This window comes from Amborella trichopoda, chromosome 4 (genome assembly GCF_054954075.1).
Source record: "Amborella trichopoda isolate Santa Cruz 75 chromosome 4, AtrichopodaSantaCruz75HAP2 v2.0, whole genome shotgun sequence".
In the NCBI taxonomy this organism is placed as follows: domain Eukaryota; kingdom Viridiplantae; phylum Streptophyta; class Magnoliopsida; order Amborellales; family Amborellaceae; genus Amborella; species Amborella trichopoda.
The window spans coordinates 15376502-15402698 of record NC_142339.1 but is presented as its reverse complement, the minus strand read 5'-3'; the positions used below and the strand labels follow the sequence as shown (position 1 = coordinate 15402698).

At 32.7% G+C, this 26197-nt stretch overlaps 1 protein-coding gene across 2 annotated transcripts; it reads left to right on the top strand.

The window, feature by feature from the left end:
• The first annotated feature begins 383 nt into the window (after positions 1-383).
• Positions 384-21750, top strand: LOC18423266 (protein DETOXIFICATION 27). 2 transcript variants are annotated; one of them, XM_020673188.2, is made up of 9 exons: positions 384-555; positions 704-780; positions 1325-1866; positions 4494-4580; positions 6775-6831; positions 10072-10310; positions 11052-11170; positions 21117-21203; positions 21340-21750. In XM_020673188.2, exons 3-9 carry the CDS (start codon positions 1331-1333, stop codon positions 21439-21441), a joined length of 1227 nt encoding a protein of 408 aa, XP_020528847.1. In that variant the 5' UTR covers positions 384-555; positions 704-780; positions 1325-1330; the 3' UTR covers positions 21442-21750. The 2 variants fall into 2 exon arrangements, with proteins under 2 accessions (XP_020528847.1, XP_006827931.2); XM_006827868.4 differs by having other exon boundaries at positions 384-780.
• The last annotated feature ends 4447 nt before the right edge of the window (positions 21751-26197 follow it).

Here is a 26197-nt window from a genome sequence, read left to right as displayed (position 1 = left end):
TGGGTATGTTGATATTTAAGTAAATTTGATATTTGTTGAAGTATTTAATGTGAAAGTTTATATTGTGTACATTTTTTTGTTTTTGTTTAAGTAGTTGTGATCTTTGTTAAATTACTTAATGTGAAAATTTATATTGTGTATTTTTTTTTTGGTGTGAAGTATTAACTTATCCGATTTTTTTACTCCAATTTTTTTAGCCTAGTCCGATATATTGGCGATATCTTTATATGAAATATTTTTGCCGATCTATATTTTTTATCCGATTTTTTCATCCAACTTTTTGAAATAAAAAAGATTTTTTCCGGATTTTAAAGTAAACGGATTTATTGAAAATCCTCGGACTTGCTAACTATGATCACGACCCCTTTCAAATTGATAGAGAAAAAGAGTCGTGCAGGTGTGAATAAAAGAGGCCAATTCTCAGCACCTCATTTGTGGAGCGAGAGAGAGAGAGGGCGGAGGAGGAGAAGAGGAAGGCAGCAATCATTTTACCGCTCCTCTTGTTCTTTGATTTTGCATTTAGAGAGAGAGATGGCGGAGATTGGTGAGGAGAAGGTGGGTCTGTTAGAGAGAGAGAGAGAGAGAGGTGGTTTGGTGGAGAGGGTGTGGGAGGAGTCAAAGAAGCTATGGCAGATTGTAGGGCCTGCCATACTTAGTAGGTTTTCTATGTATGGAATGAATGTTATCACGCTGGTTTTTGCAGGTCATTTGGGGGACCTAGAGCTCGCTGCAATCTCCATTGCCAGCACTGTCATCGTTGGCTTCAACTTTGGCCTCTTGGTAATTTCATCGAGTCCCTCTCTCTCTCTCTCTTCTTTCTCTCTCTTATCTATTCCACAGAAGGGAGGAAAGGAGAAGCCTAGATCGACATGATGGAAGTAAAAAGAGATTATCATTTTCTATTATCCGAACTCCAAAGTAAGAAGAGTATCATTTTCTATTATCAGAACTCAACAATTTAGGGTTGGCGAAATAAATCCTCTTTGGCCATTCTACTCTATCAATGGCCGTATTCTAATTTAGATTATTTCTTCCTATTGCTTCTATCTATAAAAGTAACGACAAGAGATACAAAGATTTATATTTTGAGGGTATTAGACCTTAGCTCAGTGTGAAATAACATTAAATAGTTAAAATAAGGCTCGGATGATGATGATAACCTGCCCATCTCTTGTTTTATTTTTTTTGGTATCTGTTCTTCTATCTTTCCGCATTTTTCTTATCTCTCCTCTTTAGAAATCTCTCTCAGTTCTCTCTCAATGCCTGAATAATCCCTCTGGTTTATTTCATTCTCATCTAACTGCATTGGGTGATTAAATCGTAGCTGGGCATGGCGAGCGCACTAGAGACGCTGTGCGGCCAGGCATTTGGCGCACGCAAGTACCACATGCTCGGAGTGTACATGCAGCGATCGTGGATCGTCCTATTCATATGCGCCCTACTCCTCCTCCCGATGTACATCTTCGCCACCCCGATCCTTAAGCTCACAGGCCAAACAGCCGAGATCGCGGAGCTCGCTGGCTCTGTGTCGATATGGTTTATCCCCCAACACTTTGCCTTTGTTTTCCTCTTTCCTCTTCAAAGATTCCTCCAAAGCCAGTTGAGGAATATGATAATTGCGTGGATAGCCGTCGGTTCATTGCTGCTACATGTTGGGCTGAGTTGGGGACTGATTTCCGGGCTGAAGCTCGGGCTCGTAGGGGCGGCCTGGACCCTGAATTTTGCGTGGTGGGTGCCGGTGATCGGTCAGTTTGCATATGCTTGCTGCGGTTGGTGCCCCCAGACATGGACAGGGTTCTCAAGGGAGGCCTTCTCGGGCCTCTGGGAGTTTCTTAAGCTTTCTTCAGCCTCAGGGATCATGCTCTGGTCCGTATGTTCCCTCTCTCTGCTTGCTTTCTCCTATGTCTCTAATATTCCTCCCTCCCTCTCTCTTCTGCTTTTTTCTCTTTTCGTTAGGAATGATACTGTAGTAATCTCTGCTTTTTTATCATTTACTAGTTTATCATCATGGTGTAGGGCTTTCTTCTTTCTCGTAATTTTATGGATGGTATCATGTTTCTTTTACTATCTCTTTGTCCTTATATTTTGTAGGTTTCTTATTTCAATAATCTTACAGCTCTTCCACTCTATAAATAATCCTCCGTATCATTTCCCTCTTTTTTTTTTTTTTTTTTTTTTTTTTTTTCAATAATGTTAACTGTTACTTACACACAGATCTTAAAATTTTAAGTAAAATACAAAATACTCTGTTTATAAGTAGAAATTACAAAGAATGTCGGTCAACCGGTTGTTTTTTTTTTTAATCGCTCTTTGGTCAGCAAATTCTAGTTTCAAAAGAAAAAAAAAAACGAAGTAAGTTAACCGAACTTTTTTTTTTTTGTATAATTTCCAATACATAGCATTTCATATCTTATCTAAAATTTTAGGGTCCCTACGTAAAATCTTAGTGCTCTTTTGTTTTTCTCTTTAAATCGGTGTTTAAAAAATCATCGATTTTATCTAGAATCAGGCGATCCAGATTGGATCTTGGAGACACCGTTTGAATCGGGCGATCTGAACCAGATCTCGGAGACACCGTTTAATTAATAATCCGGATGGTTCAGGCGGTTATATTTTTTTATTAAAAATTTCCAATGCTGATCGCCTACCTAATGATCTTTCAATCAGTCCTTGTCTTTTATGCCCTACAGCTCCTGACGTCACTATCAATCCTTGTTTTTATGATCCGGAAAAATTCCTGCCTACAGAATGGATCTTCACTATCAGTCCTTGTTTGTTATGCCCTAATGATTATCCTTGTCTTTCTATGCCCGGGAAAAATTCCAATGACGTCAATATTAGTCCTTGTCTTTTTATGCCCCGGAAACACATGGCTGCGTTGTGCCTGCCTTCATATCAAAAAAAAAAAGAAACACAAAAAAAAAAAGATATATATATATATATATATATATATATATATATATATATATATATATATATATATATATAACTTTATTGATCATTAAAAATATTACAAGTTTATGAGATATTTTAAGAGAAAAAACTTAACATTAGCCCAAACCAATTTAAAATCTATTTTAAAGTGGCATTATCAATTATCTCACATTGCAAGTATGATATTTATTTATTTGTCTAATTTTATTATAATGTAATTACAAATTTAAGTTTCTAAATTTTGTATTCTTGTATATTTATTTATTTGTAAGGGTCACACTTTTGTTTTTTGAATCATGTTTATTATAATATTATAATTAATAATTATACATTGATAACCAAATCTTGTATTTTATTTGTTTATTTATTTATATTATAAATCATATAATGTATTATTTTTATTATAGCTATAAATAAATTTTTAAAAAATTAGATGATATTATATGACAAATTTTAAATTTATTCTTATTTGTATGGTAAATTATTTTTAATAATATATTATAATTAATATCATACAGACATCTAGACAAAGAAACAATGTCTCAATATTCACATATTTTTCCAAATAATAAAATTACATAATCCATCACTCTTAATTTCTTTTAGAAATGGGGGGGGGGGTCTAAGGGTGATTAAATAGTGTGGGTAGAAGCATAAATTTTGAGATAAATAATGAAATATATTAAGTTTGTAAAAATAAATTTTTTTTAGGTAAATAACAATAATTCATGCATGCACAAATTTATTTATTTACTTTTTATTTTCATTAAAACATGATTACAACTTCATATTTTGAGCTATAAGAAAACTATCTTTATATGTATTAATTTATTTATATTCAATGTATATTATTATAGTTAGTTAAGTTTTGATAATCTCATACAAGTAAAGAAAACTATAAATATTTCATGTGATACTAATTCACTTAATATGAAAAATTATTTTTTAATAGTATAATATAGAACTGTTTTTTAATATTTTAAATTATTTTGATACAGTGATTAACAATAGTTCATACAAGAAAATAACATCTCAATATTGACATATTAATGTAAAAAATTAAAAGTTATTAATGTAGTACTCTCATTTTTTTTTTTGATTCATAAAAAACAACATTTTTAATGATTTTTAATAATTTATTTAAATTTTTTTTATATTAGAATCCCACCGAATCAACCGACTTTCAATCAAAAAAAATACCGATTCATCCATCAAGAAAAAGTTTTGGGATTCCCAATCCATTTTTTAAACTAGTGCTTTAAATAATCTACCTCTCCTCATATGATTGCAACGACCACAACCTTTTGTCGTATGATTGCCGAGACCTTTATCTTTTCCTATTCTTCCCACTCTCTCCTCTCTAATAAATCTTTCTTTTTTACGTAAATGATTATTAAACTTACGTGTCCAAATATCTCACCTTCCTCTTCAATAAGCTATCTAGTTTTTCTGTTTATGATTATGAACCGTCAATATTTTAATACTTGTTCTCTCTACTAATCGTCATTTTCTTTCATTAAATAATCATTATTTTACTGTTTCTGATAATGCATGAACAGCTTGGAGAATTGGTACTATAGAATATTGATTCTTTTGACCGGAAATCTAGAGAACGCAGAGGTTGCAGTGGATGCCCTTTCCATTTGGTAAATTCAACTCAAACTTAATTTATCATTACTTTATAGTAACCTTTTGTCTTCTTTCTGTCGGCTTTTTCTCTTAAACTTCAAAATCTTTGTCGGTTAGTGGTTTAGTACTTTAATTTAATATAATTGTTCTCTTACATCACACCATGTGGTCTCTGTTTCCTTCATTTTCATAGTTCAAGCATAATGTTCAATATATGTATCAGCTCTAGACCTGCTTGTCCAAATTAAAAATTTAGTTCGATCAAAAGTATGTCAAATTAGTATTTGAGGAGTTTTAGCCGATCTATAGTCCAGTTTCAAATAGTTTAATCTGCTAAATAAAATGGGCAAACTTTTTTTTTTGCCTTGTGGTTGAAATTTGTATAAGGTGCCCCTTTTACTTAAGTATGTTACATGATTTTTGTGGAAGATATAGTTTTAGTGTGGGGAACCTTATGATTGCTTGAAAATCTATGTACAATGTTGGTTCTGAAATTTAAAGGGAGTCGCTGTGTTATGCCCGTACGCGAATGGCTCTGATGGAATCTGAGCCATTCTGTGGCCGATCTAACACTCACGGATGTCTTATAGTGTTTGAATTTTAATTTTTTTTTCTACAAATCTAAATCATTTGAAATTTTAAACGTGTATTCTTCTCATCAAGGCGCATCTAATAAAAATATAGAAAAAATAATTCATGAAAAAATAATTGGAAAAAATACCCCCGAAATATTTTGGAGGTATTTTGGTCAATTTATTTCATGTAAAATTGTTTTTCGATATTTTTCGTAGATTCGCCTATTTTTTAATAACACGTACCTAAAATTACAAGTGATTTTGATTTGTAAAAAAAATAAAATAGAAACAATATTGGACATTCGTGATCGTCAGATCGGCCCGGATTCAACGTGGACCGTGTGTTTACTATAGCAGTACGCACCTGGGCGCACAACATCTTTTTCCAAATTTAAAATTACTAAGTAGGTGGAGATTTAACAAATCTATGAACACTTCAAAATCTTAAAATAGACAGTTCAGATAACTTATTACACAATAAACTATTTTTAGAACTCGAAAATCTTTTTTTTCCTTTGTAACATACATCTCAAGGTCCAAATGATCAATAAAAAAGTTTTATAACTTTTGAACACTTTTTTCTACTGAAATGTAAGATGCACATTACATCTACAATATAAGATTATAACCTTATATAAACATTTTTCTTTTTTGATATATTTTATATTTTTAACTGTTATTTATATTTTTCTTAGTAGTTTTAAATTTCTATTAAACCAGGCTGGTAGTCAAACTGATTTTGACTAAACTATATCCCTCACCAATTCGATGGTCAGTCCAATCAATAATAACAATCATGTTCATTACTCGATTAAGGAGTAGTTTTAGGCCCTAAATTTTGGTGGTTGACGTCTCCTAGTTGCTAATCTTAACAACATAACTTTTCAAATGGCATTCCTTGGGTGCGGAAAAGATAAGGTCCGAAGAGTAATATAGAACATAATGTGTCGAGGAGTGGAGGTTTTAGGTGGGTGAGATCTAAGCTTTGATAATCTCAAAATTTTATTCTTTTTCAAAATAATCATACGGTGCTTTCTCTCAAAAAGAAAATAATTCTTGTGTATTGGAGGTGGATAAAAATAAAATAAAAAAGGCGTGGTTTGTATAGAACCAAGGCTCTAAACAATCAAAATAAAGCGCACCATCAAATAGTGTCAAGCAATGTGGTTTCAATAAATCTTTGTGATAGCCTTAAAATATATTTTCATATCTAATTATAAAATTTAAAGCTTAAAAAATGGTGTAGATTAAGAAAATATATGAAAACGTGAAAATCTTAAAAACTGACTGTTAAAAAATGTATTACAAGATGTACTACTTCCAAAACTTGAAATCCATTTTTCTTTACATGTCTATGCATCTTGAGGTCGAGATGATCAACTTGACGATATTTGGGCATTAAAACAACCTCTTTCAGTTAAAATTTCGAGGTGAGCTCTAATTTGATTGTTTAGAGCCTTGGCTCTATATAACTCTTTCCAAAAAAATAATATGTAAAAATCCTCTGAAGCGAATTTTCTTTTCCACGTGTACAGTATGTTTATGCTCCTGGAAAGCTTTGTTATTGCCATAATTGTTTTGTTCTTTTGCAACCTACCGTTCAAATGCTTACTACCGTTCATCATTGATTTTACAGCACGAATATCAACAGCTGGGAGATGATGATTCCCTTGGCCTTCTTCGCTGCTACAGGGTAAGTTTAATTTGCATGATATGTGTTTTACGCGTCACTATACATAAACTCGTCTCGGTCATTGAGCTCCTTCCCCCCACCCCAGCCCAGGCGAGTCAATGAAAATATAGAAAAAAGTTAAAAATTATAAAAATAAAAAATAATATTAAAGTAAATTCAAACTTAAAACATTTTTAAAAAGTTAAAACAAGGAAAAAAGTAGGGAAAATATGGATTAGAAAAAACCAATTTATTTTCTAGGATAAATATATTTTTTTAAAAAGAAAAAACTATAAAAATGTTATTATGATAAAAAAACACTGGCCTTTGCCAAATCTATTAAAAATGTATTAAATCATGTACACAAAAACTTGTATAATATAACTTTTATTTTTATTATTTTTATTCTTTACCATACCGTGGTTGGTCACACAACTTTAGAGTACGTAGCCGAGTCCAGTCTCGATACACTGGTACACGTTGTACGTGTATAATACGCACTAAGATGTGCATGTATGTGTGCAAATGTCCCACTCTGAGGGCACGCTTGGTACATTTCCCAAATATTTCCATAAATATGTGAAAAAACACTTTTTTATGATTAGGTGTGAGACGTGTTTTTTACTAATTGGTCCCAACATACAGTTCTTCACACCAATTGACAGCAAATTCATGTGTAGAAGCTCCTACACCTAATAATATAAAAAAGTTTTTTCATGCAGAAATACTTTTATGCATACTAAAGGTGCACTAAAGTCATCTATCATGTGTTAAACAAAACTCCCTGCAATCTAACGTTTATCAAGTTTCTGTGATCGAGAAATTATTCCTGATGTAAGATATGGAACTCATCAAACCACACTTAAAATATCAACTATTGAAAAATTCACCTATTTATCCAAAAGATGTGTCAACCTTAAAGAATCAAAGTGTAACATATATCTTTGAAACCTATTGGTATTATATAATCCTCGTGCTGGAAGCTCTGTATGACAGCTTGAAAATTTAATTATATAGAATCTGAAGCTTTGTAAATGGTACAATATTGAGCAAAGATAGTAGGGATGGCCTATAAAGAGATCATTTATCTTTTACACATAGAGGCCACAATCATTATTGCCTCCTAAATTTCAAAATTAGTGATTGTAAGAGTGTCATTTAATAGACACAAAGATCCAAAAAAAAGAATTCTCATATTTCATGACTCACCCCAAACTATCTATTTTGAAATTTAAAGGACAAAAATGATTATGATCTCTATGTACAAAAGATAAATGGTCTCTTTGTAGACAATCCTAATATACGAACACTTGAAAATCCTGAGAAATAATATTTTAGATAATGCGCAACAAGATACACTGTTTTTAGGACTTTAATTTTTTTTAATATCCATAAACTTTGAGGTTGAAATGATGAATCGGAGGATTTCTAACATCCACGATGAATTGAAGGAATTTCTCACATCCAAACAACTTTTCCTATGGATAATTTATGTGGGCCATATACTTTTGTGGTAAAAGTTGACGCCCTATATGAGTACTCTATTCATTTCTCAAGAAGCATATAAACTCTTCTAACTCATGGTTATGTCCATTAACGTTAAGTTGTAGTAGAAAAGTAGGTAAACTTATTATTATTATTATTATATTTAGTTTTTTGGGTGAGTTAGTGGGGAGAGAGCCTCTACCCTTGATAAAAATTGAATCTAGGATGTAACATTGCAAATCATCAAATACTAACTAATTAAAACCAGGCTCTTTTCCTATAAGTAAAATGTTAAATAGCTACATTTTTTCAAGTTTCACCTGTAAATTCTTGGCCATAAAAACCTTAGCAGCAACTCATCACTTGTTATTTGCATAAATCTTTCAATGTATATCCAAGTATTCCATACACTGACATATTTTTTATTCTTTTTTAACAGTTAGGAATATAAAATGCTTATATGTGCACCATCTACACACTCTTATGGGGTATGTAATATTTTATCTTTCTGAACAGTTGAGTATAATTTGTTTACGTGCATCATCTACATCATGGGGTGGGGAGTTAACATTGAAAGTAAACAAGTATCTTCTAATAGTTCAGATTAAAACTTATCCTCATTCAAAGACTAGAAATTATTCTTTTTTACTTTTAATTTAAAAATTATATTTATAGGAAATTTGGGTTTTAGCTTTATTTTTATGAGAATTAAATAATAATGATAATAAATTATTTTGAGCAAAAATGTATTGACACAAATATATTTTAGAAATATTTTTATTATTTTTACTTAGCTCACCTTATGTAAAAGAACTTGGTTCCCAAATTTCACGTAGATGTAATACTTAAAAGAAAAAATAAAAAATAAGATATGAAAAATAAAATTAAATTTTAGGTATTGGATATAGCATTATGAAATCTCAGCCATTGTTGTGCATCCTTTGAACTGTCTACATTATGTTTACATTATTTTGCAATTTGTTATCATAAATACTCTTTTTCCTTGTCAATATTTACGACAAAAATATTAAATATGTAAGTGCCCTCACTCGAATCAATTTACCAAAGAAGCTTTTCTACAAAGAAGCTCATAACCCACTAATTTTCATTGATTATGTATTGGTACTATGTGACCAGTGTGACAAAAAGTTATAATTTTCAAAACAATAAATTGATTGAAGAACTCGGGGGTGTTTTGATTCATTTTTTGAATTATTTAATTGCTCCTAACTGTGTTACACACCTGCAAAATTTCATATCAATCCATATAAAATTAAACTACGAAATGAAATCGGGATCGTACCAAATTTGTTTATGTACATTGGCCCTTCAATTAACCAATCTGGAATGACTGTTTGTGTAGATTGCCCTCCTCTGTGCCAATTTGGATCACCTGAATCGGGCAATCCAATTCCCTGAAGCGGGTGATCGAGCCAAAATTTTTAAAAAATAAAGAATAAAATGAAGGGAAAAAACATTGAACAGAGCATCTAAACTACCCACAACATGTGTGATGATTCAAAATATCAAAACAAACATATCATAGAAGGAAAGAAATACGTTTCAGTTAGAATTGGGCCAATTCCTCATCCTCGAACCGAATCCAATCTTGGTCGGGCTTTTGCATCATCTATTTTTAAAACCATAGACAGTCATATCAAATATGGATATTTAAAAATAAAAAGGAAAATCAAGCTCCCATAAAGCAAGAGTATAATCAATAGTACGGTTCCCCTCTTAATGTAGTTAGCCAGATAATTCTTGATACTAACGCAGAGTGAGGGTGGCAAACGAGCTGGGAGCAGGAAACGGTAAAGGTGCCCGGTTCGCTACGATCGTGTCGGTGACAACTTCATTGGTGTTTGGCCTAATATTTTGTGTTCTCATCATGGTCTTCAATACTAAGTTCGCGCTCATCTTCACAAGTAGCACCGTGGTCTTGGAAGCAGCCTCCAAATTGGCAGTACTGTTGGGATTCACTATCATGCTTAATAGCGTCCAGCCCATTCTCTCTGGTATGTTTTGCGTGATTAGCTTACGACATTTTTGTTTACTTTGATTATTGGATGTGTATTCGGGCCACTGTGGCATAGATTGTCACAATTTCTCTTCTGATATATTTACTCTGTAATGTTTAGATGAATTTTATCTGAAGTACCTGAGACATGAACAATTTTTTTCAATTATTTCTTTTCATTTAATCACATAATTTCTATCAAAAGACACATAATCATGAGTTAGAATAATTCATATCGAATATATGTTTTGATAAGTGACTGAAATATCAAGCAATTGATATTCTAGGTCTGGCTTGAAAGTTTTTCACAATTATATGATATTTTCTTGATTTTGGGTTTCCATTCGAAGTAGTACAAAAGAAAATGTGATAGGTAATAGTTAATAAATGGACAAATTACAAAACAAGAAAACATTTAAATAAAAAAGGGAAAAAAGTGACATTTTCCCTCCATAATCTTGAACTGAAGTTGTAGAATGTAGTGCTATGGCATGTTTGCATGAGGGAGAACAGGGGAACCATTGAATATTTGTTCTTGAACAAACTAGTTTTACCATTGTTTCTTTCTATGACCCATACATTCAATAAAATTCTATTCAAATTATTTCTAGTTACTCATCAACAAGAACCCTAAAATTTGAGACATGGGTTGGAATTCCTTTCTGTTTTAATAATAGATACATGAATTCTTCTTTATCTGTAAATTGATTATTTTCATCCATTTTTTTTGGTTTATTAGGGGTGGCCGTTGGATCGGGATGGCAAGCGCTCGTGGCTTACATCAACATAGGGTGCTATTATTTGATCGGCGTTCCAATTGGTGTTCTCCTCGGTTGGGTATTCAAGCGTGGAGTTTTGGTACGTATTGATAAGAGTGTGTTAAAAATTGTCTAGCCGAGCCGGAATCGCCAATTTGTCTCGAAATCAATTGGTTAGTGATCTGGTATCAGGGAACCCATAATAGCGTAAATCCCCTGGTTTTTCAACTCTTTTTTCTAATAACGGTTGTATCTGTCTGGTTATCCAACGTCTTCGACACAACAGAAAGGAAATCTAAAAAGAAAAAAAAAAAGAAAAAAAATTAAAAGCCTTAATTGGGAATATTAGAATTTGGTGGGTAATGAGAATTGCACCTCTCTCACTTGCCAATATATTTAGGTCTCTATGGTTTTGATTTAGGTGCGTCAAGTCAGTCACTTGTTTCCTTCTTCTTTTGGAAGGTCTGTGTTCTTGTTCAAAGTCTACACAACTTTGGACCAACAAATTCAAATGGGGATTTGTCCCACTAAAACTAAAGCACATAATGGCAAGTTTGGTTCACGTGAAAATGTTTTCTAAAAAATATTGTCGCATAAAAAATTCTCGCATGCGATCAAGTGTGGGAATATTTTTATACCAATTAGTTTTAATGCATTTTTTTATACCAATTAACAACTAATTGATGTAAAAATATTCCTACCAATTGACAACTGATTGATGTAAAATATTCTTACATCTTACCATATAAGAGAATTTTTTCATGTTTCACGGGAATCGAACGTGCTAAAATGAAAGCAAATTCAAGTGATATGCAACGTAAAGGCACGCGATACTATGCAGTAACACGAGGATCAAATTTTAGAGAGACTTCTCTTGTGCATGGGAAAAAACTGAAATGCAGGTGGCACATAAACATAGAAGCTATTGAGCATTTCACTGAACAATTACTTGTCGTAAATTGGTTCTACCTCAGATGTACAAACTTTTCACTGAACAATTATTTGTCGTAAATTGGTTCTACCTCAGATGTACAAACTTTTAGTAGGTGGCATATAAAACTAGAAGTAATTGAGCATTCCACTTACAATTATTTGTAGTACATTGCTTCTACCTGAGGTGTGCAAACGTTTAGACATGCAAGTGGCTCAAAAACTTAGAAGTTATTGAGCATTAATTATTGGAAAAAGTTAAATAAGGTGCCAACTTCTTTATACTATAAAAGTAAAACAAAAAGGTACTAAAGAAGGTTGTTCTTATGCTGGAAAACCCTCAAATTGTTCATCTCGACTTCGAGATTTATATACATAAAAAAAAAAAAGGATTGATCATGTCAAACTCATTTGGCTTTCCATGCACTTATTTGTAGTACATTGCTTCTACTTGTACAAACTTTTAGACATGCAGGTGGCTCATAAACTTAGAAGTTATTGAGCATTAATTATTGGAAAAAATTATATAAGGTGCCAACTTCTTTATACTGAACAAGTAAAAAATAACGCAATAAAGAAAGCTATTCTTATGCTGAAAAACCCTCAAATCGTTTATCTTCTAGATTTATATACATAAAAAAGGGGATTGATCATGTCAAACTCATTTGGCTTCCCATGCACTTATTGGTAGTTCATTGCTTCTACCTGAGGTGTACAAACTTTTAGACATGTTCGTGGCTCATAAACTTAGAAGTTATTGAGCATTAGTTATTGGAAAAAGTTGTATATGGTGCCAACTTTTTAATGCTGTACAAGTAAAAAAACATCCTAAAAAAAGTTGTTCTTATGCTGGAAAGCCCTCAAATCGCTTATCTCGACCTCGAGATTTATATACATAAAAAAAGGGGTTGATCATGTCAAACTCATTTTGGATAACTCATTGAAAGTTGGTCTATGAAGAACTATTATACTTAAGTGGTTTGGGTAAGCTACAAACAGATATAAAAAAAAAAACAATTATTTTATTGGGACAGATTTATCATGTCCAATTCATTTGGCTTCCCATGCACTTATTGGTTATTTGATATATTTGATGGACGTGCGGGCACTATGATGGTTCTTCGAGCACCAATCCTTAGTTTTTCACTTATATAATTTATTGTTTATTGTAGTTGTGATGCATATTAAGATTTGGTTGTTACAAAATTTTAATTTTATATTTATTGATTTTATTTTTAGAAATGTGGGTAGATTTTTGGGTTAGCTTTTAAGAACTATATTTATTTTAGTTTTAGGGAATCTTTTCTTTTTTTAGAAAACCAGAAATTTTTTTATTTCAAATAATAGAGTTCGAATTTTTTAGTAAAAATAAGACAGTTTTATGTTTTAATTGAGTTGGGTTTTTTTCGTTGGGAAGGCTGGTCTTGGAATAGAGAGTTTTTTAGTTCAATGTAATCTTATACAAAGATAAATGGTATAAATGCTTATCTTTAATAGCATCTAGAATATTATCTTTGGAAAAAAACATTATCTTAGAAGTTATTGGTAAAGGGAGACACGTATCCTAAAGATATAAGAAGTAAAAAAATATTTATCTTTTATAATTGAATTTTTTTCTTTTTAGCAAGTTAGGAATAGGACATTTTTTTTGGACTTTTAAATAGATGACATCTCATACTGTAAGAGGGTTTTTTGATTGAGTAAAGAAATAAGTTTTTTCTAGAGAGAGAGAAAGTGAGAGAACCCTTTTGTGGGTTTTTCTTTCCTGTACTCATGGTGGTGCGGTGGAGGACTCAAACTCCTACATACAAGCTTTTTTCTTGCATATTTCTTCTCATTTTTTGATTTTTCGCCAAACCCATGAGAAAATCCACCATGTTTTAGAAAGAAAAATAATAAACCAAAAAGAAATATTCAAGAAGAAAGCACGAATGTGGGAGTCCGTGTCCTCGACCACGCCACACCACAGTATGGGAAGTCTTCTTTTTAAAAGTTCTAAAAAATGAAGTCATATTTTTTCTAACTTGCTAAAAGATAAAGATTCAACTATAAAAGATATAAGCTTCATTTTACATTCTATTTTCAAGATACATGTCTCCTTTTATCAATAGCTTCTAAAACATCTTAAAACGTTCTATTCTAAAGAAAATCCTCTACACCCTATTAAAGATATGCATATACAACACTTGTCTTTGTTCAAGATAACATCGAACTAAGGGACTCACTTTTCTAAGACAATTTCCAACAAAAAAAAAACAAGTCAACAAAAACCTAAAATGACCTTATTTTCTAGTTTTATAAAAACTAAAAATTTTCTAGTTTTATAAAAATAATAAATGATTCCTTAAAATTAAATTAAATATAATTGCTAAAAACTAGTAAAAAAATCTACCAATATTTCTAAAAACAAAATCAACAAAAATAAAATTAAAATTTTTTAACAACCAGAACTTGACGTGCATCATTATTTCTAGTTGTGTCAGGTAGTATCTGAGCATTAGTCGATTCTTATGTATAGTGGTTGTTCGTCAATAGACATCATGACTCATGGACATGGTCTATGACGGGGTATTGGGAATGAGCTCATCCAATAAGAATGAAACATCCGAGATATTGAGATAAAAAATTTGAAAAAGCAAGTACAGGCGCTAACCTAACGTTTAGCTTAAAACTCAACATTGACACACTATGATGACAATAGTGAGTTCAATGATGTTTTTGAGACTTGGGTATATGCGCATGTTCTGCGTTTGGAGCCTCATGGTCAGGAGAGTGATCTAACTAAATTTGATGATGATCCAGTTGAAGGTGCAGAACAAGTAGGTTTGGATCTTCATTTGGAATTATCGTTTATTGTTGTCATTTATGGCCCCATTTTTTATAAAGATCGTATATTTGATGAAAAAAAGATGAAAAGAGAGAAATTAGCCTTGAGGCAGTTAGGATATCTAAATTTCTCTTCAATCAAAAGATGGATAAGCAAGATATCGGCTTAAACTTAGAGGAGAATAGGCCTGTAGAAATACTTGACCCAAAAAAAGATGGATTTAAAGGAGAATCAGTAGCTGAAGTTAGTTTGATTATCAAAAGCGCTCCTCTCGAAGATGCTCCCTTAATAGGTTGTAGGGTATAGAATAAATAATTTTTATGGATTTACAATGACCGATTCCTCGTGGGTGTTAACGTTTCAATGCATAATCCTTGTGTTTTAATTAATGTAGTAACTCATAGGTCTCAGGATCGTGTTTATAATATTTGGTTTGAAAAAAGTTGTGGGATTAATACAAATTTCATCTTAATGCTAAAATTTGAGTTCGAGTTTTCTCCGACTAGGGGATGATGCAGATCAAGATCTAGTTGTTACAAAATTTTAATTTTGTTGCTCTTATTTTTGGACTTCTAGGTAGATTTGGCGTTAGTTTTTAGGACTTATATTGCTTTTAGTTTTAGTGAATCGTTTTTTGCTTTTATAAAACTACAAAATTTTTAGTTTTAGATAGAGATTTTGAATTTTTTAGAAAAGATTAAGCCGTTTTATGTTTTTTTTGAGTTGGGTCTTTTAGTTAGGCTCGTCTTTGGATAGAGTCCGTTAGTTCAATATTATCTTCTAGAAAGATAAGTGGTGTAATTGTTTATCTTAAAATACGTGTAGAAGATTATCTTTAGAATATAACGACATGACTTAGGAGCTATTGATAATGTGGGACATGTATCCTAAAGAGATAGGAGGTAAAAAAAGCTTATCTTTCATAATTGAATCTTTATCTTTTAGTAAGTTAGGAAGAGTAATATGTTTAACAAGAGGGATTTTTCTTTCCATACTTGAAAGAGGGATTTTTTATTGACTAAAAAAAAGCTTATCTTTCATAATTGTAAGAGGGATTTTTTTTTATTAAAGAAATAGTTTTTTTGGAGAGAGAGAGAGAAAGCCCTTTTGTGGCTTTTTCTTTTCCGTACTTTGGTGGTGTATGGTGGAGTGCTCCGACTCCCATGTCCATGCTTTCATCTTGCACATTTTTTCTTAGTTTTAACTTCCGGACAACAAACACCAAAAAATTCGTAGTTTTAACTTTCGGACGACAAACACTAAAAAATTCACCACGTTTTAGAGAGAAAATTAAAAAATGGGAATCTGAGTGCTCCTCCACATAGCACTAAAGTACAAAAGAGAAATACCCATAAAAGGGCTCTCTCTCTCTCTAAAAAATATTTCTTTATTCAACCAAAAATCCCTCTAACAATATGAAACTTTTTCTTTTTAGAAGTTTAAAAAAAAAAAAAACGTCCTCCTCTTCCCAACTTACTAAGAGATAAAGATTCAATCATATGATATATATATAAGCTTCCTTTTACCTCTATCTCTTTACAGTACATGCCCCCCTTTATAAATAGCTTCTAAGACAACTTCAATGTTTTACTCTAAAGATAATCTTCTACACCCTATTAAAGATAAGAATTTACACCACTTATCTTTCTACAATATAACATTGAACTAGGGGACACTCTATTCCAAGATAAGCCTTCCCAATGAAAAAAATCTAACTCAACCGAACCATAAAATGACCATATCTTTTTTAAAAAATTCGCACTCGGCTAGCTAAAACTAAAAATTTTTTACTTTTATAAAAAAAAATAAAAGATTCCTAAAACCAAAATAAATGTAAATTCTAAAAGCTAACAAAATAATCGACCTATATCTCTAAAAATAAAATCAGTAAAAATAAAATTAAAATTTTGTAACAACTAGAACTTGATATGTATCATTATTTCCTGCTGAGTGAGGTCGTATCAGAGTGTCACTTGATTCTTATGGATTGTGGTGTCCATCGGTAGGCATCATAGCTCGTGGACATGATCTATGACTAGGTATCGAGAATGATCTCATCCAACGAGATTGAGACCTCCTAAATATAGAGATCAAAATTTGAGAAGATAAGTAGAGGAGCTTACACAACACTTAATGCAAAACTCGACCTAAACTTGGTGAAAATCCAGTTGAGGGTGAAGAACAAGTCAGTTTGGATCTTCAGTTGGAATTATCATTCATTGATGTCTATGACCCTATTTTTTTATGAAGGTCCTATATTTCTCATCAATCAACAGATGGATAGCAAGATATCGATGCAAACCCAAAGGAGATTACGCCAATGAAAATGCTTGACAAAAAAAAGGATGGACTCAAAGGAGAATCGGTAACTGAAGTTAGTTCAGTTATGGAAAGTGCTCATCTTGAAGATGCTCCTTTAGTATGTTGTAGGGTTGAGATAAAAGAAATTCTATGGAAATACAGTCGAGGGTTTTAGAGCTTCATTGTATAATCATTGTGTTTTGATTAGTGTAGCAACTCACAGGTCCCGAAATCGTGTTTATAATATTCAGGTTGAAGAACGTTGCGGGACTAATACAAAGTTTATCTTAACATATTTTAAAACTCGAGGACAACTTTTATCTACTTGGAGAGAATGATGCAGATCAAGATCTGGTTGTTACAAAATTTTAATTTTTTTTTTGTTGATTTTATTTTTAAACATGTGGGTAGATTTTTGGGTTAGTAATTAGAAATTCTATTTATTTTAGTATTAGGGAATCTTTGATTTTCTTTTAGAAAACTAGAAAATATTTAGTTTTAGATAATAGAGTTAGAATTTTCTAAGAGAGATAAGGCAATTTTATGTTTTTGTTGAGTTGGATTTTTTCGTTGAGAAGGCTTGTCTTGGAATAGAGAGTCCCTTAGTTCAATGTTATTTTGTACAAAAACAAGTGGTGTAAATGCTTATTTTTAATAGGGTATAGAATATTAGTTTTAAAATAGAACGTTTAAGATATCTTAGAAGCTATTGATGATATAGGGGACATGTATTTTAAAGAGATAGGTGGTAAAATGAAACACATCTTTCATAATTGAATCTTTATCTTTTAGCAAGTTAGGAAGAGTTCGACATTTTTTTTAGAACTTTTACAAAGGAGATGCCTTATACTATAAGAGCAATTTTCAGTTGAAAAAATGAAATAGGTTTTTTGGAAAGAGAAAGAGAGAGAATCCTTTTGTGGGTTTTTCTTTATTGTACTCTGGATGTGGGTGGCGGAGGACACGGACTCCCACATTTATGATTCCTTCTTGCATATTTTTTCTTAGTTTTTTTATTTTTATCTATAAAACGCATTGGATTTTTTGGTGGTTGTTGCTGGTAAGTTGAAAACTGAGAAAAAATATGTAAAAAGAAGGCACAAACGTGGGAGTCCGAGTCCTTTACCATGCACCACCAGAGTACGGAAAAAAAAAACTACAAACGACTCTTTCTCTCTCTACAAAACCTTATTTCTTTATGTGACCGAAAATCCCTCTTACAATATGAGATATCCTCTTTCTAAAATTTCTAAAGGAATATCTTACTTTTCCTAACTTGCTAGAAAGATAAATATTCAATTATGGAAGATGTGCTTTCTTTTACCTTCTATCTTTTTACGATACATATCCCCCATTTATCAATAGTTTCCAAGACATCTTAAACATTTTATTCTAAAGATAATCTTCTACACCCTATTAAGGATAATAATTTACACCCTCTTTTCTGGAGCCTCATGGTCGAGAGAGTGATCTACATAAATTTGATAAAGATTTAGTTGAAGGTGAAGAACAAGTTGGTTTGGATCTTCAATTGGAATTATCATTCATTAATGTCATTTATGACCCTATTTTTTATGAAGGTCCTATATTTGATGAAGAACAAGATGAAATGAGAGAAATTCACCTTGAGGTAGTAAGGATATCTAATTTTTTCACGAATCAATTAATAGTTAAGCAAGATATCGACACAAACCCAGAGGAGATCACGACTATAGAAATACTGGACGAAAAGAAGATGAACTAAGTTACTTCAGTTATCGAAAGTGCTCATCTCGAAGATGCTCCCTTAGTATGTTATAAGGCTGAGCAAAAACAAATCCTATAGTTATACAATGATCGATTCCTCGAGGGTTTCAACATTGCGTTGCACAATCATTGTGTTTTGATTAGTGCAGTAACTCATAGGTCTCAAGATCGTGTTTATAATATTTAGGTCGAAGATGGTTGCGAGACTAATACAAATTTCATCTTAGTACATTTTAAAACTCAAGGGCAAGTTTTTTCCAGTCAAGGGATAATAATGATGCAGATCAAGATCTGGTAGTTAAAAATTATAATTTTTTTATTTTTGATTTTATTTTTAAAGATGTGGGTAGTTTTTGTGTTAGTTTATAAGAATTATATTTATTTTGGTTTTAGTGAATTTGTTTTTTTTTAGAAAGCTAGAAAATTTTTAGTTTTAGATAATAAAATTCAAATTTTTAAAGAAAGATAAGGCCGTATTACGTTTTTGTTGATGTGGGTTTTTCCTTTGAGAAGGCTGGTTTTAGAATAGAAACTCCCTTAGGTCATTGTTATCTTGTAGAAAGATTAGTGTTGTAAATGTTTATCTTTAATAGGGTATAGAAGCTTGTCTTTAGAATAAAACGTGTAAGTTGTCTTTAGATACTAGTGATAAGGGGTGACATGTATCCTAAAGAGACAAAAGGTAAAATGAAGCTTATATTTCATAATTAAATATTTATCCTTTAACAAGTTAGGAAAAGGAGGATGTTTTTCTTAGAACTTTTAAAAAGAGGACGTCTTATATTGTAGGAGGGATTTTTAGTTGAATAAATAAATAAGCTTTTTATAAAGAGAGAGAGCCATTTCGTGGGTTTTTCTGTTCCGTACTATGCTGGTACATGGTGGAGGACTCAAACTCCCACATCTGTGATATCTTTTTGTATATTTCTCATCAGTTTTTTTATTTCTCTCTAAAACATGGTCGATTTTCGGGTATTTGTTACTGGTAATTTCCAACTTTATAAAGTTGCCATTCCAATATGCGCATGTTTCATGATAGCAATGCATGATCGTGTCTGGTTACTTAAGCTATTTTATTTGTCAAAAAAGTTTATGCTCTCCATGGAACACTTCCTTTACTCCCTCAGGTAAAATCTAATTTAGAACTCTTTTTAGGATCTCAAACCATAAGGGTGATGTAAACTCTTCAACCTAACAATTTTAAAAACTAAATTTGGATGGTCACATTGAAGTGCAAGAACCTAATAAAAAAATAAAAAAAATAAATACACACCATGTAGAATTAACATTTAAAAGATTGACCAAAGACAATGTGGATGGTCACATTGAAGTGCAAGAACCCAAAATCTATTTTTATGTTTCAAAAATAATCATGTGTTGATTCTCAGGTGTCTAACAAAATTTCATGTAGAACTCTTCCAAGGTTGGTCTTTTGCTCAAGGGAGTAAGATAGTATGCTCCTTAGTGTTTAGGGATCTCGCGAACCCCTAAGTTGTGGAATCAGGAGTCCCAAACACCGGGATCCCACCCAAGATCGTGTGTATGAGTGGTTAAATGCGAAGTAGATGAATACAACTATAAATTGAGTACGAGAAATAAAGAAAAAATAAAAAAGGCACACCATAATAATACAAGATTTGCGTGGTTCACCTTATAGGGCTATATCCATAGCCTCGGCAACTAGAAATCTACTATCACAATGAAGATTATAGTTTTGGGTTACAAGAGATAATGCCTATCTCTAAACATCGATAAACGACCATTACGATCTTCTATTTTAAACCTGTTCTCTCGACTGAGTAACACCGTCGATCAACATCCTCTAACCTCGAGAGCAACATAAAGATTTTCTGTCTTTAGAAGTGGAAGTTAACCTACCCAAAACTAATGGGAAAACCGCTTCTCTCTTAGAGGCCATGTCTCTCTCTCTTGAAGACCCATCTCCATATTGGATATCCATCTCTATATTAGAGATCCATTCCCATAACCCCCAAAGGGGTGACCCTCAAAAGATGGGTATTATGTCCTCGATCACTCTCTTATAAAGATATTACTTTTTTGCTTATCAAGAAAATCAATTCTATTTTCCATAATACCCTAATCTTTAGAAAAAAATAGGGTATGGTGATTTAGCTATCACCAAACCCAACATAGTGAGTATGCTCTACGTGTTATTTGACTATATGACTAGCATTTTTTTCGAGTAGATATTTATGCATCTAACTTATTCTAATTAAAAAAGGGAATATGGGCGGGAATGATCGGCGGAACAGGAGTGCAGACCTTGATTTTGGGTATCATCACCTACCGTTGTGATTGGGACAAGGAGGTATACATTCTTCCACAACATTTCTCTTTTCTTTTGTTGATATTTTTCCGGCTTATTTCTATCATGTGTTGATGTTCCTTATGGAGTTTCTTCCTCCAAAACCTGAAAAAATGGTGATTTATTTCTCGATTTGCAGGCTGAAATGTCGAGCGATCGCTTGGAAAAATGGGGAGGTTCCAACCCATCTGAAAATGGTTCAATGAAACCAAAGGCCAAGACAGCAGCATACCCTGATTAAGTTTGATGCAGAAAGCTTGGCTAAACTATTGAACAGTTGCTGTACAAGTGGATGCTTGTTTGATATCCTCTTTACCATTCAAAGGAAGTCCAATAGGGCATAATTGAGTAGCATTGGCCTTGCAAGTGTTTATAAAGGCAAGAACACTCATATTTATTCCTAACGACTAAAGCAGGGCCAGATTTTGAAATTGCTATGTTGCTTGGAGTTGGTTCCTTATAATCTTGATTGAAGCAATCTTGTAAAAGGCAAATGTGTAAAATATACTCTCTATGTTTAATGTTTGAGTCATGCATTACTACATTGTTCTATATTTATCTAGAATTTATTGAATTATGTCTATTCAGTTTTGCTTCTTGTTTTCATGGAGATTAGATATCTAGTTATTTCAATTGGAGTTCCTAATTTGGTAGGAATTCACATTTTAAGTCTGTTGTTCTTTCAAGTTTAATTCTATTTTGAAACTCCTATTTATTCTATCTAGTTTATATTTTTGAAATAACTTTGCATTAGTTCTAAATCTTTATTTTTATTTTTATCTTATGTGGGAGCTCTTTTTTTTTTCCTGGAAATTTTGAGAAATAAATTTTAATTTTCTGCTTATTAGAAGAAAAACACCATGCTTTTGTAATTCTCGTTCATACCCTTTTTTTCTTATTTTAAACATTTTTTTTTTTCAAAATAACCTTCACGGTAGTCGTATTGAAAGCCCTATGCATCACGGTACTTAATGTGCTGTGTTGACTTTCAAAGACTATACGACACTTAAAATGCCGTGACGACTTGAAGTCTTTATGTGTTGGTGCTCTGTTTTGTTTTTGACATGTTTCTTCTCGGGTGCGGTTGGTGGAAGATTTGGGTGGGCCTGATGTTCTCCTTGTCAGAGGTGGGGTGATAGATCATGTCTTCTTCTTCTTCTAGTCTTCTAGGTCACGTAAAAGGTCAGAGACGTCTATGGTTTTGAAATATGTTGAAGATGAGTTTTTGGTTGTCAGGACATTTCTTCTTCACACAATGGTGCGGATTGCAAGGTGGGTCTTTGGATTTATTGAACACTTCTTCTTCGCACAATGGGAGGGCATTGCAAGATGGGGGGTGGTGTTTGAGGAAGGGATCATCAGGAAGGCCCCTCCGTCTATGGCATTCAATTGCACCACCCGACTCTCTAACGATGTCTTTAGGGTTGTAACCACCAATGATGGCGTGAAAGATTTCAATTTCTTGTTGATGAACCTCAACCCCTTCATTCCCTTCATATGAACCAGTGGGTGTAATTCTGAAAATTTTACCTGGAATACGATGATTTCCGGCTGTGTGTGCGCGCAACAACGGAAGAGGCAACAATGCAAGGAAAGGGCAAGAAGAAAGGATGCGGGTGTCCTCCGCTGCTACCATCACAGTCTTTCGAGTACCGTGATACACTTTCGAGTATTCACCGCATTTTAACCGCCGTATAATTTTTGAAATTCATCACGGCACTTTAAGTACAATGATACATGGGGCCTTCACAGTAATACGACTACTGTGAAGGCGATTTTGGTAAAAAAAAATGGTGAAAAATAAAAAGAAACGTATGGACGAGGTTTACAAAAATTTGGGTTTTTTTTCTAATAGGCCGAAACTTAAACTATATTTTTGATAATTTCCCTTTTTTTTCTAATTTATGTTTTGAAAACATTATATCTATTTGTTTTTCAATTTTTAGTTTCAATCTTATTTTTCAGTCTTGTCACTTTAGTGCGGTTTATAAGTTTTCAAAGAATTGGGTTTGAATAGTAAAAGTAAGAAAATCTTAACAGAAGATAGATATGATCTTCTTAGTAAACAACATTTAGACTCCGTCGAGAATGGGTTTGGGGTCATGGTGGTAGCATTACTTGTGCTCCAGCTAAGGTCTAGGCTTCGATTATCACATAACGTATTAAAAAATCACTAACGATTTAAAAAATGGGTAGGCGCTTGTCGTTCCCACTGAATTACCAAAAAAAAACATTTGGACTCAATTTGTTGCGAATTACTCAATTGCATCGTTGTTACTCTGATAATGGTCAGAGCAATTTCGTATTGCAGTTAAGACAATGAGATACTCTTATTTATGAAAGGAAAGTATATATTATATATCCGGTTAATATAGAACGTTTATATTGTAATCAGTAAATATGGGAAGGATAGAATATTGTATCCTTTATTTCATAGTAAGTCTAGGTACAATTTAGGTGTCTATGATTTATTTTATATTATTGTCATCTGTAATTTGTCTTTAAAAGACAACTTGTATATTCATATTGATAAATGGACACTGAGTCTCTTCAAAGAAACCTGAGACTTTTCACTTGGTATCAGAACGAGGTTCGTCTTAGCTGTGTCCAATCTTCGTCTCTGATGCATTGTTGCCAATTTTCAAGACGAGTCTGTTGTTCACCCAGTCGGTGCAACTTCGGTCGAGCCGTGTTTCGACTATCTGCTGAGTCGTGTTTCGACTCTCTACTGAGTCGTGTTTCGACTTTCAGATATGTCCTCTCTGCCGAGTCGTGTTTCGACTCTCTGATCTATCTCTCTACCGAGTCGTGTTTCAACTATTTGATCTGTCTCTATGCCGAGTCGTGTTTCGACTCTCTAATCTGTTTGATATTTTCCAAGAGTTCCTGAAGCCATATGTTCTCGACGCTCGTTGATTTGCCATTGCTTTCAGTGCTTGTTGATCAAGCAATATAAGTATGCACTCGAAAAATCTAATTGCTCATTTCTACGACTTGGTGTTCAAACTCCAATTGCTCTCTTTCTTGGCATCTTGTGTTAGAGGGGGAGTGTGAAAAGAATGTATATATTGTATATCGGATTAATATAGAAGGTGCATATTGTAATAAGTAAATATGGGAAAAGTACGATATTCTATCCTATATTTTATGGTAAGTCATGGTATATAGTTTAGGTGTTTATGATTTAGTTTTTATTATTGTCATATGTAATTTGTCTTATAAGATGACTTATATATTTATATTGATAAATGGACACTGAATTTCTTCAAAGAAACTTGAGACTCATCACATTATTCACTAGAATGTATTCCTATATGGAGAACAAAATAGAAAAGAGTAGACCAACAAACCAGGGTGAAAAGTATAAGGGCAAATTGAAATTCATATCTAGAGATTTTTATATCATTACCAGCTGTCGTAGAGTTACAGGGGACTTAATCACCTATTACATCCACTTAAGTAGAAAACCTTTGATCAATGACGAAATCGATTAGAAAGAGTTAACAAATGCATAAACAGAGAAATAACCGAAATAGGACCGATTAACTTCTTCAATATAGAAATTTTCAAGCGATGCAGGACAACTATGATCTCTCCTTTCTGGTTTATGCAAAACGTCTTTAATCGAGGCTTTGATGAAATGTCGACGGAGTCCCGATATCTCACTCTCTTCTCCTCTAATCTTGGTCGATGCAGGTGTTTCCCCAAAATGTCTGCGAAAGAATATTTTTATTTGAATATGACTCCAACAAAACAAATACTAACTCCAGAGATGCAAAAACAAATTCGCCCAATTTGATTTCCCATTTGAATGATAAAGAAGCCGAGCATAACGATTCCCCCTATTAGCTCAACACAAGGACAAGCGAAGCTGACTCTCAATTATCTAAACTACATGATGAAGAATAACTATTCCCCCATTGAAATGACATGACAAAAACTAAACCACTATCTCTTAGCCCATCCTGATATCAAATGCTGACCCATTAAATATTTACTTATTCAGCCTATCCTTTCTAGATGCTTAACCAAATGTTCTCAATTGAATTCCTAAAAAATGGATTAATTATTGTATCCCACATCAGGTTTAACCTAAACTTAGCTGATACACTAAAACAAATGTCTTACAGAAGTATGGAATACAAATAGAGGGACGGGATTGAGGTCGACTTAAGATTTGTCACAAAGGAATGGTAACCTTACTTGGTAAACAAAACAGATCACAAGTCCCAAGTTCAAGGAGTGGAAAAAGTGGGGTACAAAAATTCATGTATAACAACATTGATGATAATATATTTTCCCACCACATATTTGGTTGTATGGTGTTGAGATCACCAACCTCAAAGTAGGTCGAGCCCAGTTCTTAATGGGTGCATCTACCTATCTACCTATATGAAGTAAGAGAAAGTGGGGATATTGAATTACATAAAGCTCTCCATCGATTCAATTCTATGAGTGTGGAAATGCAGTAACTTCCTGTGGGAATTATCATCCTAAAAACTCATGAAAACCTTGATACGGGGTGCAAGATCAAAACAAATGCATGGGCCATTTGAAAGGAATACAAAGTAAAAAAGAGAGTATGTATTATATCCCATCACCTACAATTGAAGGGCATAATTCGAGGTTCATCCACTAACTACTCTAGAAAGTGTTCAGTATAATACTATGTGATGGTAGAAGTCTTTTTGGCACCTTAGTTGAAGCAATTTTCTTCGATAATTCACTAATTCGTGATCAAGTTGTTTTGAAACAAGTAATGGATTGTTGGTTTTGAATGATATTTCAATCCATCTTTTCTCAGTTTATAAGGTACTTGAGGGAAAAAGAGCCAGGAATGTGATTACCAACAAATAAATTTAAATTAAAATATACTGTATATGTCTGACGATACTCAAAATTTTCCCTCCAAATGATCTCCTTCGGGTTATTAAGCAAACTACTTTTACCATATTTCAACCAAGTTAATTGGATGAGATAGTCTTTTGCCCACGATT

Coding starts and splice junctions, on each gene's coding strand:
- LOC18423266 (XM_006827868.4), top strand. CDS start 532: ATGGCGGAGATTGGTGAGGAGAAGGTGGGTCTGTTAGAGAGAGAGAGA. Junction 4,581..6,774: donor GTGGATGCCCTTTCCATTTG/GTAAATTCAACT, acceptor TTGATTTTACAG/CACGAATATCAACAGCTGGG. Junction 6,832..10,071: donor GCCTTCTTCGCTGCTACAGG/GTAAGTTTAATT, acceptor ATACTAACGCAG/AGTGAGGGTGGCAAACGAGC.